The sequence below is a fragment of the Leptinotarsa decemlineata genome, unplaced genomic scaffold (genome assembly GCF_025532065.1).
Source record: "Leptinotarsa decemlineata unplaced genomic scaffold, Ldec_3_MD MMD2_P_RNA_scaffold_2, whole genome shotgun sequence".
Taxonomy (NCBI): domain Eukaryota; kingdom Metazoa; phylum Arthropoda; class Insecta; order Coleoptera; family Chrysomelidae; genus Leptinotarsa; species Leptinotarsa decemlineata.
Window position 1 is genome coordinate 5959529 of NW_027412529.1, and position 21472 is coordinate 5981000.

Below are 21472 nucleotides of genomic sequence, written 5' to 3' on the forward strand. Positions count from 1 at the left end.
CTACAATTGCTGAAATGAAAATTGATGATTTCATGTTAAAACAATACACAATAATTGATACATAATAGTAGGCATTACAGATTTATTTTTTCAAATAAACGCTTAAGCTGTAACATACTACTTCATTGTGACTATTTATTTGGGAATGCATAAATGCTATTCATTTTTGATGATCGCTACTTGTCAATCTAGTATGCATTAATGGGGAATGTTCCTCCTGACGAAAATCAAGTAGTTTTCATAAAAGAGCTCTAAAACAAAGCATTTTAAACTTATCATTTCAACCTTTTTCTTCAAAAAATATTTAAATACTTAAAAAAGAGGAATGAAATAATGCATTCAACATTTAAAGGAATTCGTTTCTATTTCACCATTTGGCAACATCGGTTATAGCTAATAAGGGACAATGAATCTGTTACCTGTATGAGACAAACAAAGATGACATATTTCAGTGGCGTGGTGTTCTGTTTACTTATGTTCCAAGACATTCTGTGACATATGACATTTTGTGCACCTAACCTATCTTTCTCTATATGAATAAATAACAAAACAACTGTTGTGTATGTGGCTTGTGGTATTGAACTATAATTTATATGGTTTATGAAGATAATTTTCCTTTTTTTTTAAAGTAGAATATCTAGGTACGCATAAATTATTTCAACTTGATATAGGCGCTGTTGCCAATATGTGAATTAGAAACAAATGCCTTTAAAAATTAAAACTCAACAAACGTCAGTGTTGCCAATCATTAAACACCTGACATATGTACAACCATTTTTTTATTTCATTGAAAATTGTATTTCATAATACTGCATTTTATACTGCTAGATAATGAAATGAAACAAGCTGTAATTTGTAAACAGTGTAATGTATAAATAAAATATAGGTATATTAACAATATGTACAAATTATATACAGAAAAATTAAATGTAAGGTAGAGATAAAAAACAAGATTAAACTTTAATCTTATAATAATTTTTATGCTTACCATCAAAGTTAAAAATAATCCAATAACAATACTATTTTAAATATATACCAGTTCACTCTTAGAAATTACATACATCCAAGTATATCATAATACAATTCATGAAGCAAATTAACTCTACTGCACTAATCATTTATATACAGTCTTTGTCATTTTTTCACACCGCAGTTCATAAGTTCCACAAGAATTGGTAGACGATTTTTTCTGAGCAGCGCAGCGATAGATGTTATACCTATATAGTTACAAACATATTTACGGTAAGTTTTTTCATAGCTACAATGTACGAGTCCAATTCATTCAAGTACAGATACAGCAGAAATTAACTGCTTGTTTTTACATAAAAATTGTTTTACAATAAAGGAACTAGGTACAAAAGTAAGGACCAAGGAGGTATCAAGTGAAATACAGTGGATCATAAGTGTATCAAGTGACGAAGTCACTTCATACTTCGATTTGTCCCAATCATCAAAATAAATCTGGTCTTCTTATAACCTTAAGCTGTTTACAGTGATGAAACTGAAGAACAAAATATTTATTTTCTATAAGACTTGCACAGTGCCGAAATTGTATTCCAAATATGTGGAGAAATGATTACATTCTTCAAAAATTTACTGTTACCGATAATATTTTTTGGTAGAACATATAACTAGCCTCTTGGGGAAAAACGAAAAAATTTAAACAAACTGCCCAAAAGATCAAGTTATGAAACTCCGAACAATGAAAATCTATAACGTATTCAAGAAACACTAACCAGTTTTACAAAAACCCAAAACATATTTCGCTTACAGAACTTGCTCAAAATTATAATCAGGAAGAGGGCTCCCCCTAAACCATCATCTGACACTTCATCCTTTAGAGTAAAACAGCGGGGATAGGATTATCTCCAGGATAGTTTCTTAATAGTAAAAATATGGCTGAACAAAAAATTAGCAAAAAAAGATCCCATCGGCTTACTAGAAAACGATAAGATATTGGCCAGTTAAGCTGACAGCTGACACTCGGCAGAACATAAATGGCGTTTAGTCAAAACAGGGAGAAAACAAGTGACATCAGACAAACTTTGAAGTATGATATGTTTTTTACCTGCTCAATCTCGAAACCTAAGATCAATCATATTTCACTCAACCCTTCCTGAGGTTTGAAGGTTTTTTGGAATTTGGGTTTACATATTGGAATCATGCATATAACTTTCACGAGTCGAGACATGAAAATTATATACAATACATATGAATAAATTATGACTAAAGTATACAGCTTATAAACATTCAATGCAATCGAAAAAATAGAAATAGAATCCGACAATACGGTGAAGTATCAACAAAAATAAATATACAAAGAATAAAAAATTAAAATTCACTTGAAATAATTGATTGTAATGATCTGAAAATGTCAAAATCGAAATTTTCTCAAAAACCTGATGTTTCCAAATCAAAATACAAATAACTTCGTTCACAGATGTTGGTTTTTCATTCGGAATTTGTTTCCACAACTAAAAGAAATAGTGAATCATCATCATTAGAATCCCAGTTCATCATCAGGTAATTCAAAATTGACATTTCTGAAGTGACATAGCACCGAAAAAAATTTAATTATACTACATAGTTGGCAGTACACGTCAATATAACTGCATCATCTGTAACATATCTAATTATTGAAACAAAAATAGCAAGAAGCAGAAAAATATCACAGTTGTTGAAAAATATTCGATTTAAATAAAATATATATGTATATGTGCATGCTAGTTAGTAATAATGAACGCTACAAAAATCATATCACAGCTTCAATCACAGATTCGACTTTCAATAAAGATCACGCAAAAATCATATCAACATCTACAAAAATGACTAGACCAGACAAACATCATCTCATATTTCCACAATGAGAGATTTTCGCACACTTCACAGCTTCTCTCAAACTATGGACCATTTTTTTATATATGAAAATGAAAAATTACTGGCTTTGTTCATAATAACCTTTTTCACCTGCTAAAAATCTAAATTCTGATTCAAGACCTGAAGTAAAACGTACAAAATAACATTTTGTACGAGAACATTTCAAAAAGAAACGGAAATATTACCATGTTAGACGTGAGGTGAAACATATAAAATAACATGTTGTACAAAAGCACTTCAGGAAGTAATCGTATTATTAATTTTAGAGAAAAATAAGAGGTAATATGGCATATCACCTCGCATATGCTGGTGCATAATGTTCTCAGAAGTTGTCTACAGTCTCGACGAGAACACATTACATAAAAAATGTAGCAAGTAATAGTTTGACCCACACTGCGGTAATTTAACATGTCCAGGAATGCCACTTGATCAATAAAAAAAGTTTGGCGTTTATATGACATAAACCAATGATTATATAAATTTCAGTTTGGAATCAGAAAACGAATTAAAATACTGATGAAAAAACTGGTAAGTTTCTATAATTTGCCAAATATTGGGAAACAAAGTACCTTGAGTTAATGTTATTCAAAAAACATGCAAACTCCTTCATATCAGTCACACACTTGATACATCCTTTCCACTCGTTCTTATAAAAATTCCATATTCAACAATCAGACTCATTAATCTTGATCTATGTCATTACAATATTGAATAATGAGGTTCAAAGAAAGAAAATAATGGAATTTTGAGGTGACATCACATTGAAAGATTTTTTTTAATTAAAACTATCCCTTATCCTTCCTAAAATGTGACAAAAGTAATTAATATTGGCAAAAACTTTTTTGAAGTGTAACAATGAAAAACATTTGTTGCTTTTTCTCATTTCTCACTTTAGATTTGGCGAATTTTTTTATTCAAAAATATTTCTTTTCAGGTATGAACCAATTATCTTCAATTTTTTGAAACATTTAAGAGGTTCATAACAATTTCAGAATAGCTTGCCATGTACATGTCAACAATTTTAAAAATTTGTAAAAACTGAATCGATATCTCTCTATATATGCAATTTCCAACTACGAAATACTCTTATTACATGAGTGGATGGACAATGTGAATGTACACTGTTTATAAAGTTATAAACTTACCCATTTTTAATTATAAAATATCTTAATATTCAGTCAGTTAAAGAGAACAAAACCCGGGCAAATACTGTTGGAAATACCCAATGTTCTCTTATTTGATATTTGTGGCGACATCTACCTATGTATAATGTATGCAATATCCATATTGTTAAATGGCAACACTACCATGCATTTGTTTTGTATTTAAAGCAGTTGAATAAAAAATTTTATCACGGCTACAGCCTTTTTCTTCAACAACTTTTGCTTTATCTATAAAAATCTGCTATTCAAACAACAGGTTATGGTTCCAGATGGCTCATATCACATTTAGTTATCTCTTCGAACAGCAAAATAAAAACAATTTGTAGTGTCACGAGTCGCCTTCAGTTCCTGTTCCTCTTAAAAGAAAGATGGCAATTAACTACCTAACAAGTGTGCTGAAGCTTTTAGGCAGTGAGAACTATGATGACTAAGCGTTTGCTGTCAAAAATATTATTATTCTCCAAGGCTTGAATTAATGCATCGATGACAAAGAGACAGATACGAAGACTATCAAAAAGGCAAAGGCTAAGCTGAACCTCACTCAATGGGGCACGTGAAATATGCAAAAACGGCCGAGGACGTGTTGACGAGTCTGAAAAACCTGTACGATGATAGTGGATTCATGCGTGAAATAGGTCTCCTACGCACACTCATATCATCAAGATAGAAAAACCATGATAGCATATAAAGCTACATAAATCAAATTATCGAGACATCCCAGAAATTGAGACGGACCCGTTTCAATATCGAAGAAGAATGGGTGGGGTCACTCCTGTTGGCGGGGCTTCCTGAGAGATACATACCCATGATCATGGCCGTCGAACATTCGGTAATCAACATTACTACTCATATCATCAACACAAAGTTGTTGGTCATACAGATGGCGGCACCTTCGGTGGCAACAACGGTGCGTTTGCGGCCAATCGATATCCCAAGCCAAGCTTCCAAAAAACGAATAGAGATGGCGATAGTAGGATTAATTTACGAGGCAAATCAGCTGGAAGCGGTCAAGCCTAAACATCGAACCATGAGGTTGGGGTCATTCGAGTTCAAGTTCAACACGTGTTGTAAATTAGAAGGACCTCAAAAAATGGTTACTATATGTCCAAATGCCTTAATACTAATGAATCCAAAAGTGGGTTCAGTGCTGTATTTACCACAAGCAATTTCAAAGACACATATTGATATGTTGACAGTGGAGCCAGTGTTCATTTGACTGCCAGCAAACAGTGGTAAGTCAACATAAGAAAACCAGATTTGCAGGGGATTGTGGATTGAATCAAAGTGGAATGTGCAGGTGACATTGAAATGAACACACTCACAGATTAAAGACATATTTTATTGAAAGGGGTTCAGTATGCCCTTTGTCTAACCTAACCTAACCTTTTGTCCGTTTGCCAATTCATTAAAAATGGCTATTGAGTATGTTTCAGTGAACATGGATGTCTCATGTATAATCCAGAAAATGTACTGGTAGCTTCAGCTAGCCTAAATTACAAGTTTATAAATTGGATGTTTATGAAATCACTGTGAATAGTGAAATTTGGCATAGGCCCTTAGGATATCTAAACAATTCTTACCAAGACAAGACAGCGAAATTAGTAAGTAAGTAATAAAGGGCAAACTAATGTGCAAAACTATGAAGTCTGCTGTAGAGGCAAGCAAACTCGCCTTCCATTTCCCAAAGAGGGAAGATGAGCAGGAGTATTACTCATGAAACAACATCATTAGGAGGAGCAAAATATTTTTCAACATACATCAATGATTACAGTCGCATGAGCATCATTTACTTCCTGAAGACCAAAGATGAGACATTCAAGAAGTTTAAAGAATTCAAAAATATGGTGGAAAATCATAAAAACCTGAAGATAAAGATCCTTAGAAGCGATAATGGTGGTGAATATAGCAAGGAATTCAGCAGGTGTCATCAAACCTCAAATAGCCATACACCACATCAAATTGGCATGACTGAGATACTAAATTGGACCCTAATTGAGAAGGCAAAATGCCTTATATTTGATGAAGGCCTTAGTAACCGATTAATTTCATATACCTCTCAAAATTTGAATTTTGAAACCGAGTTTTTGGGTTTATATTATCATTTCCCTTTTTCTGGAAATGATTTCAACATTAATCTCTCATACACCAAGCTCAATTGATGAACATGAATGTGATCTCATAATATTAAAAAATTTGCTGTTAAGCTAATATTTTCATGTATAATGAAATCAAAGATAAAATGAAATATTAGTGTAATGTATTGAAATGGTTTCAATCGTTCCTAGAAAATAAGCTACAAGTAACTAAAATAGTTGAGTCAGTATCAGATTGCACGAGTTGTAAGTTTAATAGCAACGAAGCATATTCTGATTCCAACAACTAGATTTAGAGAATCATCAATCATCATATAGTTCAGAACTTCTAAATATATTAATAGATTTGAAATGAATATAATCTTCCCACTAAATCATTCAATGCAAAGTCAACCTCGTTTCGAAAACTAATTAAAGAAAAAGGACAAGCTATATGGGTCTTACATCGATACTGTTCTAGAATATGAATGTCGCAACAAAAGATAATATACCTGCTCCAGTACCTCACGGTTTTTCCTTTTCCTCGATTTTTTTTTCACCTTCACATCTTCAAAGGTGTCGGACTGGTCAGCGATGCCCAGACGCAGATGAATTGGCAATTTTCCATCTGAAAAAGAAAACAAAAAATATGTCCTTCAGTAAGTTACTACCAAGCTCGATAGCGTACATTGAAAACAAAAGCCACTGTCCAAACAAGCTCAAGTAATAATTACTGATCGATGAAAAAATTGTGGAAACAAAATGAGTTATTTGAAAAACTACGGAGAAATGCAGATATTACAGAAATATCAATTTGCTCAACAACCTATAAAGGTGTGAAAGGTCACAGAATATTTTCTTCCACAATTGACAGATCGGAACTGTCAGCAGTTTTACAGAAAAACAAAGCACCGTTGGAACTGAATAAACTCTTTGATGACATTGTTGAAGCTTTTTATATATCTATAGTGGTTTATGGTCAATTTGTAGACAATTCCAAAGCTCCAACCATCAAATTCTCATGCAAAAATTATCGAAATATGGTATAAGTTGTTAAATACAATGTTGGTTTTCCAAACATTAATCTATTCATTTCACTTGCTGCAAAGTACAAAAAAGAAACTTATTTCTCTATATACAATAGCAAAGAAAAAATCAAAGGAAAATTACTTGCAAATGAATTAGTAAAAGAATTCATGGAAAGTGATTTTTATCAATTAATAATGTTTTTGATCTTGATTTGAAAATATTTATATTACGGGCTGCTTTTAGAATCTCATCAAATTTGTTGATAAGTTTTGTTCCAGGATAGAGATGGCTTTATGAATACACTGGCCCGTTATTTGATAAAAATTAACGGTGTCGAGAGCTTCATCAGTTGGACTAGTGCATCAGACTATTTTACAATGTCTTTTATATAATAATAGGTAATTACAGAATTCAAGTAGATAGATAATTAATTCTGTTGACACGACTGATCTAGAAAAAAAATAGTTACCAGGAAAAGTCTACCATAATCATTTGATAAAAACCCTGCTAGCTACTTCAATATTCAGCTTGATGAAGAATTAGAAAAATAATCAAGTGATGAGAGTGAAACCCAAACCCCAGTAGAGGATATAGAAGATATTAAATAAGCAGATTTCATCCATGCAAGTTTCATATGTGGAGAAGGAATGCTTCAAGATTTATATACAGTTATATACAGTACATTTTCAGATGATTCAACAATAAGCTTTGCACGGACTGGTTATTAGTCATATTAGGAAAAGCTAGATGAAGTTCCAGAAATTCACATAAGTTTTCGGTACTTCTTGAACATTTACCACAAAGTAAACAAGTGAGGATTTTTCTCGTTAGAAGTGTTTTACGTGATCGGCAATTTTATGCTAAAAAAAACAGATCAAAGAATTTGCAGCAAAGTTTGTGTAAATGGAGTGCATAAAAATACTTGAAATATTGACAGTGGCATACGGTGATTGTACTCATAGTCAGAAAAATGTTTACAAGTGATACAAAAGGTCAGAAGATGTTAATGACGATGCTCGTCCTAGACGCCCCAGCACATCAACGACAGATGAAAATGTAGAGAAAGTGAAAAAAATTGTTATGGAGAATCGTCGAATCACTATTGGATTAAATCTGAAAATATTAAGCTTTTCCGAATTTTCAGTAAATGCGATTCAGAACTGGACCATAATTGGTACATTTAGGTTATTTTCTTTCACACTCTTGAAATAAAATAAATATTATCACTGTTATAACTGAATTGTCAATAAACCTTGACAGAAAATTATTGTTGATTATTTATCACCCTTATTTTAAACTGTCGATTATCTATAATCCTCAACTTAACAGTTCAACTGTTGGTAATGGCTAATAGACTGTTTCAATTGTCAATTATAGATAGTTCAAATTGTCGATTGTCCATTATTTACAGATAAATGGCAATTTGAACTGTTGATTATGACTGATTGATACTTTGAAGAGTCAATCATGGCTAATCAACAGTTTAAACTGTTGATTATAGATAAGTTCACATTGTCAATTATAAAAATACTCTGTGGCCTTTCAGCCCCTTCATGACAACCTAAAAAAGAAAAATAATATTCAAATAGTTTCAGTTCAGTAATAGATTTCAAATAATAGAAAATTTAAATAATTTTTCCAGTGTCACATCAGTAGATTCTGAAGCTCGTCTCGACATGCCTTATATGGAAATAATAAAACTTGTGATACCTGGTCTGCGATAGTATCTAAATTTGAATTGTCTACGCTTGTATCGAGGCTTGTACACACGAACTTTTCTCTCTGTTTTGCAGGCAACACAAAACTTTCTTGAAAAATAATCAGCATGCAGTATTTCTCTAACAGCCGCAATCTCTAAATACAACAAAATCGTACTTAGTTTCACAGTCAGAAAATTTCAATGGACCCTTTCATGTCACCTCTTTTAATCGATATTATGAATTTCGCTTTCTACTTCCACATTTACCTATCGAAAACGATTTTGAGTGTGCAACACTTACCACTGTGAGTAATACTCTTGTCCCGCGACTTCTTTTTGGACTTCTTGAAGACGGCTCCCTGCAGGGCAAATTGGAGTAACCTAGAAGAGACTTCTTCTTGTGCTGGTAACTTATTTAGCTTCTCAGCTCTTTTTCTACTGAGTTGAGCTCTGAGATCTCCTGCAAGAAATACATATAATATGTTAGGTTATAGTATAAAATTTCAAGAGAGAGAGAGAGACCACTTCTGAAGAAAGTAGCTATTCTTGCTCTCAATTTTTTCTGCCAAGTTGTATTATGTACTCTGTATTTTATTAAGTAAAACTTCATTATATAAAAGAATAGACTGTTCTATGATTCAAACAATAATAATAAAGGTGGTTCTTCAATTTCTTGTTTATTTTCTTGATCATCAATTATTTCAAGTTGGTAAAGGACTTCAAAAGCTCTAATGCAAGTAGCTATGATCATGTCTTGAATGATCTTGAAAAATCTACAAATGAACTGTCTTTACTCTTTGTTATTTCTCATAAATCTCTCTGTGGTACATGGATTTTTTTTCAAAAAACTGAAAATGGCACTGGTTATTCCTATCTTTAAAAAAGGTGACCATAATGAGTATGAAAACTATAAATCATTTTTGAACTCCAAAAATATCTCGCCAAATCAACTGGCAATAAATCATTTATTCATTTCCCGCCAAATGAAAATTTGTATTTGCACCAATCAGAAAACTTTCAGATCAACGGATGACAGAACTGCGTGAGTGTAGCCTTATTTCCTTTGGGAATTTATTTTATATTGAAAAAAAAAAGTACAAGGAAAAAAATCACTCACCGTCATTCACTGCAGAATTCTCCTCCTCCTCGCTATCATTAAAAATCAAATCAGATTTCATTTCCTCATCTTCATCTTCAACTTCTACAGAGATTTCACAATCGCTTTCAACCGCTGCAACCTTCTCATTCTTGATTTGGATCTTTTCCTCCTCCTTTTTCACAGACCTAGACTTTGTATTCTTCTCATACTTTGACGGATTCTTGATTTTAATCTCGATCTTTCTCTCAAACTTCCTATCCATGACCGGAGATGGTTTCTCACTCTTTCCTGATATTCGACGTTTAACTTGCGCTTTTTCCTGAGATTCTATTTTCTTCGGGACTGGTTTTTCCTTGGACTCTCGGTGTGATTCTCGCCTACTACTAGATTCCCTTCTGCCAGCCGGAGAACGAGTTCTGGTCCTCCTGTCACTAAATCTGCTGCAGTAGCTTCCCCCTCTTTCTCTGTCTCTAGTATCCCTTCGAGTATCTGGCAGAGCCTCAGATTTTATCTCTTCCTTGGCGCCATTCACCAACTTCGTGAAAGGCAAACTTACCACTTTTTCATTAGCTTTTTCTTTGACTTTGAAACGTCCCTCATTGTCGCTGGCGAAATCATCGTCAGAAAATATATCTTCCACCTTTTGGTCCAGTACGATTTCATCATCTTCGAGTAAAGCGTCCTCGTTGAGCAGCTTCTCCAGTTCTTTGAACTCGTCGGGATCCTTGTCAGTGTCTTTTTTTGTTGGATCAACTTCTTCCAACTCTTCTTCAACTATTGGCTGCGGAGGAACTTCCACGGGCACCTCCGCAGGTTTGTTCTCCTTTGGCTTCAGCCTTATGATGCCTTTCTTGCCAATTTCGTTTGTTTCGAACTTCCTCTTTCGTGCCTCAAGAACTGGGTCCAAAGGTACCACCTCTTTCTGGGGCACAACCTCTTTCTCTTTAGATGCTCTGCTCGAATTCCCGTTTCCAGAATTATTAGGTTTGCCAGACCCCAGTCTTTCCCGTACCCTGGGCCTATTTGTAGGAGAATGATCACTATTTGGAGGTTTTACTCTTCTAGGAGATCCGGACCTTTTGTTCGGGGATAGAGATCGCCTTCTGGGGGACAGTCTACGGGGGGATCGCCTGGGAGAAATAGACCTCCTTGGAAACCGTCTTGGGGGGGTCAAGGACCTCCTAGGGCTTCGTGAAAGGCTCCTGGAAGGACTTCGAGAATAAGATCGCCTGGGTGACCTCCTGCGTTTTTCGATTATTGCCTTGTTTTGTAGAACAAAAGCTGCACTCCTCGGAGATAGAGGGGCCCTCGTGGTCGTTGTTAAAGATTCGGTGTTGATGGCAAGTGGTGACAATGGTCTGTCGAAAAACATTGGCATTTGTGGTGGAATGACACCTGGAGGTGCAAACATTGGATTGAACTGCTGATTTGGGAAAGGTAAAATGTGTGGCTGAAAATGATTCGGGGGCGGACCATACTGTACATGAGGAGGTGGAACAAGAGGAAAATTAATTGCATGGTTGGAGAAGTTCCTGTGGTTTGTCCTTCTGTGGAATGCTCTTCTATTAAATGGAGACCTCGATCTGACAGGTCGTTTACTGGGACTAGGAACATCTGCAGGTATTGGTTCAATTTTTACTGGGTTCATAGGCTGAGCCGAGATTTCCCCTGCAACTTCTTTCTTTTCTATTTCAATTTCCTGGATATTCTTTATATCTTTATCAGGCTCTTCAACATTTTTCTCAAGATCTTCACTGTCATGTTTGGAATCTTGATTCTTGGGTTCAGACTCTGACACTGTCCTTTTCTTCTTCTTTACTTTTTTCACTTTCGGCTTATCCTCCGCAATTTGATTATCTTCTTTAGGTTTTCCTTGAATTTCATTATCTAGTTCTTGCATTAAGGCTTCCAAACTATCAGCTCTTTGTAGTTTTCCTCCAGTAACTTCATCCTCTGAAGAAATATCTCCTACATCTGATTCTGACTCAGATTTATCTGAATTATTATAACGGCTGAACTTGCTTGTGCCTTCTTTTTCAATCCCTTGTTGCTCATCTGATGTTTTACTGTATTTTTCTTGTGGTAGGGTCAGTGATGCAGGAGATTTCTGTGCGACTGTGTCTTCAACGTTTGCTTCGTCTAATACAGGTGTTATGGATATCAGGTTTGTACTTCGAACTCGATTGAATTGGACCTATAAATACAATTTTTAATTTTACAGAGTTTCATGTGTCTATAACTTTTTCTTTATCTTCAACTGCAGTTCAACTGATCGAAGATCAGTATTTACAGAAACTTCGCAGTGGTTCTATTCAAAAACTATCAGAATATAAACATTTGGGGTTCAAGAACACAAAATTTCACTACAGCCCATAATGGCTCACACTGTTAATGGATTTCGTGAAACCTTACGGCAAGTATTTGTGAAGCTCTTTACTCTTATGTCTACAGACAAGTTATAGACAAATTCGTGTTTCTTCAAGAAAATGAAACATTAATTGAGGTGTCCTTTAACGTAGTGTTTTGGGACATATCTTTTTATATTGGAATTATAAAAAACTGAAATAAGTCGGTTTTTTTACTGCAATTAAATTTGAATTTGTATATGTTTTTAGTGATACTATACTTGTATTCATCTTGCATTTCATTTAATGTTTACATTAGTTTCATTTTTGCTTTTAACTTTACATTTTTGATTGGGACTACCTGGAGAATATTTAAAAAAGTTAACTACATACTGATGAAGGTTTATCACTTCCTTAACCTTAATAAACTTAAGCTAAATTTCAATAAGACAAAAAACAACTATTATCACAACACTTTACAGATGTAACTTCATTGATAAAAATTCTATAGCAATTGATGTTACTCAACACTCCCTTAAAACTGATCATATATATATAATAATAATAATAATATTTTTTATTGCGATACGGTCGTGTTTTCTTCAAGACTTGATGAACAGATAGGAAGATTCGTTTGAATTTTCTCAAAATTCCGGAGGTCGGGTCCCGACTAAGTCTTTTGTATGTCCTTGGATGGAGTAAAACAATTTTCTCATTATAATCCTTGGTGTTTCATCAGGACCATAGCATTTCTTTTGTCAGCAGACAATACCAAGATATTCTTATCTGTATTACCTGTTTTTACCAGTGAATTAATGATTATATTTGTTCTTTCAGATAGATAAATCAAACCTAAAATTGACTAGGTGACTGGACCATTGGTAATAGCTAATGCTTCTGGAATTTGAAATAGTTATAATTAAGGAAAAATACATCAGTCCTGCCCAAGGAAACTGTTGTATAGTGAAACACGGGTCGCAGCTTCATAAACCTTCCATAATGAAAATCTCAGTTTGATATATTAGAAAGGTTTGATATGGATTTTCATCAGGTATTGATCTTTTCCATTAAATTTGTGTAGCAATGGTACAATAATAAACAGACCCAGCTTACATTTTTTCCTACTCTCCCCTGATGTCCAAAATATCTTCCTCTTTTATTTCGTCCTTTAAGTGATCTGTAATGATTGCCTTTCTCGGGGCTTGAACATTGATTGTATGGTAGAGTAGAACATTCAGGGAACTCATTTTTCCTCTTCAGGGACTGTAATGCTGCTAGTCGCAAACTTTCTATGTCATCTTCTTCATCGGAACCAGCAACCTAAAAGGTCCACTTTTGAATATATTCAAAATATAATTTAATGAAAATAAAAAATACCTTTTTTAGGTTATTCATTCCTAAAATCATAGGAAGTTCTAACTAGCACTTCAAACGATTATTGTACGAAATTTAAATTTGTTTGAACTCTTCAATATCTCATAATAAACTTCTAATCGAAGAGCAAATATGGCTGCTTCAGCATTTTACATTTGTGTGACGTGCGACATTTGACATAACAGAGGTTAGTTTCTTATGGTTAGTTTCTTATGGTGCGTATATGGCGTAAAGAGGAAAGTGCTATGCTGTTCAATTCAACACTGGATTTACCGATTACTTTCAACGACATTCAGTATTAAAGAGACTTTAACCACAGAATACGTTACGAAAAAGGCACACAGCATGGAAAAAAGTGCAATTTTTGTGTAATAAACTTTTCAATTTTCTAGAGCCTAAATTAGAATTGAATAGAATTTCCCAGCTTCATTTTGTACATCCTTACAACGTAGGTATTTGATACAAAGTTTTCAACACTTTATAAACTATAACTATCAAAATAAAGCAGAAACTGACGTAACATTACATTAAATTCCGTTTCAAAACCAACCTCACGTCAGTTTTGAATCATCATTAATACGTTTCAAATCATAGTTTATATGAAGTCATCGTTTCAATGCCATAATGAATGTATTTGAATCACAAACGAATACGTCTTGAATACATGAGCGCCAGAAAACGCCTTCTTTGTTTATCAAACAAGTACTTGACAGTAGCAAAATAGTTATCTTCTTTTGAAGTTTAATATGTAGAAGTTGGCCATACTAATTAATCCGATTGTGTTTCATTGAAAACATTCTTGGAAAACCTAACGGATTTTTTTTCACTGGTAGTGTTGTAATTCATAACATTAACAATTGTTTATTCATATTAACCCAACATAAACATCTCAACAATCATTGTCTAAATATTTTTCTTACTGCCTGGCGATCTATGCCACAAACCACCTACTATATAGACTCCCCACGGCAATGGTATTGGTCGAAGATGCTTTTGTAAGAGTAAGAGAGTAAGCAGTTTGTGATCTATGCACCTGGACAGTTCTGTACTAGATGCAACGACTATAATTGGCTTGCAAGATTGATAATATAGAGATAACTACGTTTTTTCATATTTTCGGTCATTACTCAATCATTTTCATTAGATATTAGTATTAATTTGAATCATGAGGCCACTATCTGTGGTACTCATTCAATGTTTCCCCTTCATGCGAGTTTAATTTGTTTTGATTTGACACTAGTCATGTACAACTCCTTCATCATGCTCTGAACAGTTTTGGAACTATTATATAAATTGATAATTTCATTATGATAGTACACCTTTTTGGATCTTTCGGTTACATTTTTATGTTGGTTGTTAATTATATTAATTTGTTGTAGATATATTATGTCAGCTCAAGGAAAACTGCATGTAATCTAAACACTTTATTTTTTCATACAAGCTGCAGTTTGACCTACGTACACCTAAGACATGATCCACATGACGATTTATTCCACATGACAATTTATAAACGCCTAATTTTGCTGATACCCAACTCTTGTATTTATTTTTAATATGCATGGTTAAGTTATTATTGACTTTATGAGCCTTGTTCACACCTTCATTATGTAAGCACTTTTTCATGCTAATGTTTAATTGTACACTAGATTGCTATCACAACCATTGTTGATCGCGATTGTTTAATGTAACACGCAGCTCTTTATTAAAATTCACGGTAGACACATAGTCATGGTGCTATATGCCACTTTGTGCTGATATGAATAGGAGGAATATGATATTATATCCATGTGGACTGAAAAACTTGTGTATTATTAAATTTGTCGAGTCCAGAAAATTCATTGAATCATTTTCTTTTTTATCCATAGTAAATGTGATGGAAGGGTCAAGAAAATTAATGACATCCAATACAGTTTTCATTCTCTCTCTCTCTCTAAAGTGGTTGGACGTTGCTTCCCACTCCGGCGCATTTTCCCTCCTGTATCGAATTGACAGAAGCTTCGTCGGGGGGAGGGGAGGGCAACGGTCTTGCTCGAAGCAATGCTGCCACTCCGTTTTTATCGAACTTTTAATAATAAAAAACAGTAGTTTTTTTTAACATAAAAACAATTTGATTTTTTTGAAGTCGCCTCCTGCTTGGGAACCTTCAGTTTTCTATTCATTCTGGTGAAATATACTAGAACGTCATTGACATAACAAGCATAACACAACAAATTTCCCACCTGCGGGTTACTGGGTATTTTTCGTTCAAAATCATCCATGGAAATTTCCGTCAACAGAGGTTCGGTTTATCTATGAATGTGACAAGTAGGCCGTTTTATAGGTTTCGATTAAGAATTGTTGGATTTACCTCCGATGACTGTAGGCTAACGTAAACGATGGATGGAGCAGTAGTTAATAAAAGTTAATTCGGGTTGAGCATGCCCATCATCCAAGGATATATTAATATACAGGGTGTCCCTGGACTTCCTCTTTTCCTCTCGGGAATGTATAGATGGGGTCAAAATATCACCAGTACTTCATATAACTTTTTTCCTAAAAGTCTTCGTAACCAAGTTACGGGCCCTCGAAGTTACAAAATGAAAAATGTTTTTCTTTGATAACTTTTCAAGTGAATATTCAAAATCATCCAAATTTTGGTAATTGACTAAACAAATGAATTCCGTCGATGAGCTTTCATGCAGGAGTCAGTTGTTTTGCTACAAAGTCAGGAACGGACTACCCCCGATGGTCCACACCCCAAAACTTTGAAATGACAGATATTTTTCAATATTTTTCAACAAAATAAGGTTACTTGGACAATTTTATGAATAAAAGTACTCGTGTGGAAAGTCGATCGGAGCAACGAGTCTTGATAAAAATGTAGTTCTACTCGACGACATCAAACCCGCTCGTCCACCATTATTTGAAATGAATAATTATCAAAGCAGAAATAATAATGATAACGTTAATTCAACAACATTTATCCTGAGATGTCTACCATTATTCAAAAATATTAGTTTTTAAGGAAAATGGAAATGATAGGTAAAATGTTCATAAGGAATTTTTATAATGCAAACACGTTTAACTAACGAAACTCAAGAGCCTCAAGAGCAAACAAAAATGAAAAATCCGCTACAGAAACTGCTCGATATGACCACCTTCTCTCTCTATACATTTTCTTAGTCTGCGAAGACACCCTCTCTGTACTTGAAATAGCATTCCAGGGTCGTTTCGTATGGCTTCACAATGTAATGTTATTCTATTCAACAATGCATCTCTTGTGTGAATAGGTGTAGCGTAAACAAGGCTTTTTAGATGCCCCCACAGAAAGAAATCCAATGGATTTAAATCCGGAGACCGCGATGGTCATGAATATGGCCCACCTCTACCAATCCATCTATTGTGGAAAATATGGTTCAGATGGTCACGCACAATCAAACTAAAATGAGGAGGAGCGCCATCATGCATAAACCACATATCTCTTCGGGTTTGCAATGGAACTGTTCCAAAAGTCCATTCAAATTGTTCTGAATGAACTCCAAATAACGTTCTCCATTCAATCGGTCCTGTAGAACGAATGGTCCTATAAGATGGTTTCCTATGATACCAGCCCAAACATTCACGTTGAATTTCCGTTGGTGTTTGGTTTGCAATATCCCATGGGGATTTTCTTCGGCCCATATATGGAGATTATGAGAGTTGATAACTCCATCTCTACTGAAACCTGCTTCATCAGTGAATAAAACTCGATTAATAAAAGTCATATACTCTCTTTGCCTATCCATGAACCAATTGGCATATTCCAGTCGTGCTGGAAAATCTTGAGGTGTCATGGCATGTACCTTCTGGATGTGAAATGGGTGGAGCAGTTGTTCCCTAATTATTCTATGAATAGTGGACTTGGATGTATGGAACTGTTCTGATAGATTTCTGATGCTCATTGAAGGATCATCAGCGACGGCTTCCAAAATATTTTCCTCCAATACAACAGTACGTACAGCCCTAGGAGCGCCCTCACCACTCCGTTTTGGCAAAACTGTACCTACAATAATATCGAAATAAAACAACGTGCTCAAATTAATTATCAATTATTACATACCTGTCTTCCTCAAGCTGCGATCGACACGCTCGAATGTTTCTCTTGACGGTACCGTTCGATTGGGAAAATGCTCGGAATACAGACGACGAGCTTCTGCAGCATTACAAAATGCTCGTCCATAAAATACATGCATATCTGCATATTCATTGAATGTAAACTGTTCGGCCATATCAAAAAAATTCAAAATATCCTATAGAATATTGACAATACAATGATAGTCATATGACAACGCACCACTCAACAAAACAAAATCGCATTCCAGTTTCTCATTTTTTATCAAAACTTTCTAAAAGGTTTTTTGTCAACATCTGTGGAAGAAATGGAACATAATTATTCCCTGGATATTTTTCACCTGATCATGTGCAGCCGTTTTTGTAGTTCATTCGTTTGCTTTTTATTAGTATAGTAAATATTTTTTCCGATGTGCGTTTTTTCAGCTAAATTTAGATTCGTGTTAAAGAATTTCTCCCATAAAATTATAATTATCAGTGAAACTCCTCAACAGTTTAGCTGTGAAGAAGAATTTGAAACATTCGAATGTTGAGTTTCATGAGATTCAGATAACTGATCAACACAAAACGTGATTATTCCACACGTATTATGTACATACAAAATATGGAATGAATTCGATATTTCATAGTAGAGTAGCTTGTTAGTTTAAAAACACCACGAATCTACAGAACTTGATATTTCTTTTGAAAAAATATCTGCTATCACAATTGTGACTTAAACTTCCATATAGGTACTGTACTTTTTGTTTACGACTTCATTTTAGCATACTTTGTATTATTATCGTTATTTAAATCAATAATGAATTTATTAATATGGAAGTGTCCAATCTCCATATAGTCTTTTTCAACTAAAATAACTCCTTTAATCCTTTTCTGCCAGTCTTCTTAGGTAATATTAGATACTTCTTCAATTAGCTCTACTACCCCTTATCAAATTTTGGAAAATAATTTTTACACCTGATGCTTTGTTTCAATTTTCCCCAAATCAACTAGATGGGATTGAAAACACAAAAATAAAGGGGAAGTCTCAGTATGGTGTGTCCATACTTTTCAGCAATACTCTCAAGGGATTTCACTTTTTCAAATGTTTTTATCTGTAAAACTTCAAGTAGTTGGTTTTTGGTAACAGTAATCTTCAAAATACAAATTGATATCCATTAAAAAACTTTGTATTTCATTTTTCCTCGAATTTTTATTCTGTACTTTGATGAGCTGTCGCGAATGATAGAAAGCGTCGTCAAGAACTATTACATTATTCGCACCCAAATTTGGGATCGATGTGTTTTCAAACCATTCCTCGAAAATGTTTTTATGATAGTCCTCAGTCCACAAGTTTTTTCCACATAATTTCAGAGAATTCGAAACCATCCTTTACTTCCTCCGCAACGCACAATGATTAGTCGCGATCCATTGTTTGCAGGCATGTTAGGCGTACACATTCTCGAACCATCAGTCCACCCTTTCGTAACTGTGTCGTGAGTGTCATACCAAGTTTCATCCAAATAGAAAATTTGCCGTTGTTCTTGTCTATATTTAGTTATTTGTTACGCAATTCCACAATTCTTCTGCTTTCCATAACTGCTTGACGTTTGTCTTTTATTTTAAATCTAAATCTTAAGTTTCTTTATCCAATTCTGAAGAGTTTTGTCACAGCAGCTCACGTTATGGCCGGAAGTATTCAATTTCTTCCTTATGATTTCAGTTGTAGGATTATCATTGCTTTTGTAATAGTCTGATTTTATTAGGTGAACATCTGAAGGTTTTGGTAATCTTGTATCACATCGCGTCTTGCATTCATAAAGTTTGTTTTTGACTATTTTACGTACAGTTGAGAAAGGAATTTCAGTCAAATCTAATGTTGCTTGTAATAGTTTGTTTTCTCGAACCAAACTTGAGATGTAGATTCTTATATACAATGAAACATACTCTGTGTGTTTCAATATTCAAATGCATCCGAATCTCATTCACTGGTCTCTCTTTTTCGCATTGTTCACCATCACTATTGGAATCGCTATACTGGAAAAAGTCTTCGTTGTTATCATACTCGTTATTACTATTAGTACTTGTCCAAGGAAGCCATATTTTAAACAGATAACAAAAAATTTAAGTAATCATAACTGCACCAATATTAAATTTCAACACTCAATCGCGATCAGTTCCTGAACTGAACACGACAGCTTTAACCATCCCCGCATTCCCCGATTTCTATTAGTCACTGTAACATGACTTCAAATTTAATTTTATGACTCTTCAGCCAATCATATAACTCGGCTAGTAAAAATTATCCAATATGAACCGCCAATTCTGTAGTCCATATGGACTACTATTTCTCGGCCGGTTCATTTCTATGTATCGGTTTTTTGGCCTTTGAGAGTGCCGACAACTTTAAATGTTCACAATATCGTTTACTTCGACTATACGTGTGGCAGATACCCAACGGAAAGATAACTAACGCAGTTGATGTCGCGCAGAAATACAAATACCGTAGGTCTACATAATAGGCAAGGGGTGAGGTGTTTTTCACCTGAACTTTGGGCATATATGAAAGAGAGGAAGTAACATGCTTTTCAATCAATACGCTTCTGAAAAACAAACTGAGAATACCTGATTGGTCGGAGGCTTGACGGGAAGCGTTTTGGTTGGTTGGTGGGGTAATTGTGTGGTGTGATGGATCACGCTCGACGCGGGGCACATTTATTAATAATAATAATAATGATAATAGGTCTTTATTCCCAGAATGATACAATGAATAAATGTGAACATTCAGTGAAATGGGAAAGGCTGAAGATCAGTTGGTTGCATCGAAAGATGCAACCTCTGTTTTTCATCTTAGGCCAATTGTTCTGTACGCGCGTCGAGGGGAGTGTTGCAGTTCTGGTGTGTTCAAGCAGTGTTTCTGTTGGAATATTCAAGATTTAAAAAAACCTCTAGACACTTACATCGATGTTGGTAATATTTTGAAATAGCTGCCAAAGATGCGGTTTCTCTTTAAACGCTGTTAAGTTCCTTGGAGACAAACAAATGCAACAAACCCCAGATTCCTTCAAAGATACGTTGTTTTTATCGCCTTCACTTGCTCTACTGGTTTTATATTCTACTACTTCACTATAGTTTTCTGGCAAAAATTTCATTCTCAGAATGGCATCGTTGTTCTTAGCGATTTCAATAAACAATGATATTTCTTCCAGTGTATCAATGCATGCCTTGCATATATTCTTCGGAAAATTGATCAGGGAATGAACCTTTAAGAAAATGTTCGTTTAGATTTGAAATGAAGGAGTGAGTGTGTAAGGATGTTGAAAATTTCTGTAAAATACGAAAATCATATTTCGGTATAATTTATTATTCTATACCTAGAAAATCACATCAGCATACATTTTTTGTAACAGCGTCATAAAGATATATAAAAAAACTGGCAATACTGATATTCGATGCTAAATCATAGTTAACTGATTTCCAAAGTGGCTTTGTTAATAAGTGGCACACTTAACAAATTTACCACTTTATTTGATAATACAAAAATATTACTCAAGAACAATCGTTTTTTTGAAGGTGGTTGACAATGATTCATAGTGCATTTCATCAGTTCAGACTTCCATTGTCTAATATAATATAAATTGATTTGAAATCCCTGAAAGAATCTGTAAAAAATTAAATCCGGAATAGCAGAGCATGTTTGGACTCATCAACATAACATCAAGTGGTCTCAAGCTGAGGAAGAACAC

At 34.3% G+C, this 21472-nt stretch overlaps 2 protein-coding genes across 5 annotated transcripts in view; both read right to left on the reverse strand.

The window, feature by feature from the left end:
- Nucleotides 1–849: 849 nt before the first annotated feature.
- On the reverse strand, nt 850–13825 carry LOC111508851 (uncharacterized). Of its 4 annotated transcripts, none has more exons than XM_023164475.2 (7): nt 13662–13825; nt 13398–13604; nt 9958–12133; nt 9142–9300; nt 8852–8995; nt 6637–6740; nt 850–1217 (listed from the first exon to the last, which is right to left on the reverse strand). In XM_023164475.2, the coding sequence occupies exons 1-7, from the start codon at nt 13689–13691 to the stop codon at nt 1212–1214; spliced, it is 2826 nt and encodes a 941-aa protein (XP_023020243.2). In that variant the 5' UTR covers nt 13692–13825; the 3' UTR covers nt 850–1211. The 4 variants fall into 4 exon arrangements, with proteins under 4 accessions (XP_023020243.2, XP_023020242.2, XP_023020246.2 ...); XM_023164474.2 differs by having other exon boundaries at nt 6625–6740; XM_023164478.2 differs by lacking the exon at nt 8852–8995 and having other exon boundaries at nt 13662–13824.
- Nucleotides 13826–20457: 6632 nt separating this feature from the next.
- The window catches only part of LOC111508847 (uncharacterized), a 37022-nt gene continuing 36007 nt past the window's right edge, over nt 20458–21472 (reverse strand). Inside the window, exon 10 of the mRNA XM_074186565.1 lies at nt 20458–20989. The gene's annotated coding sequence lies outside the window, so the exon portion shown is untranslated. The remainder of the gene's footprint in view (nt 20990–21472) is intronic.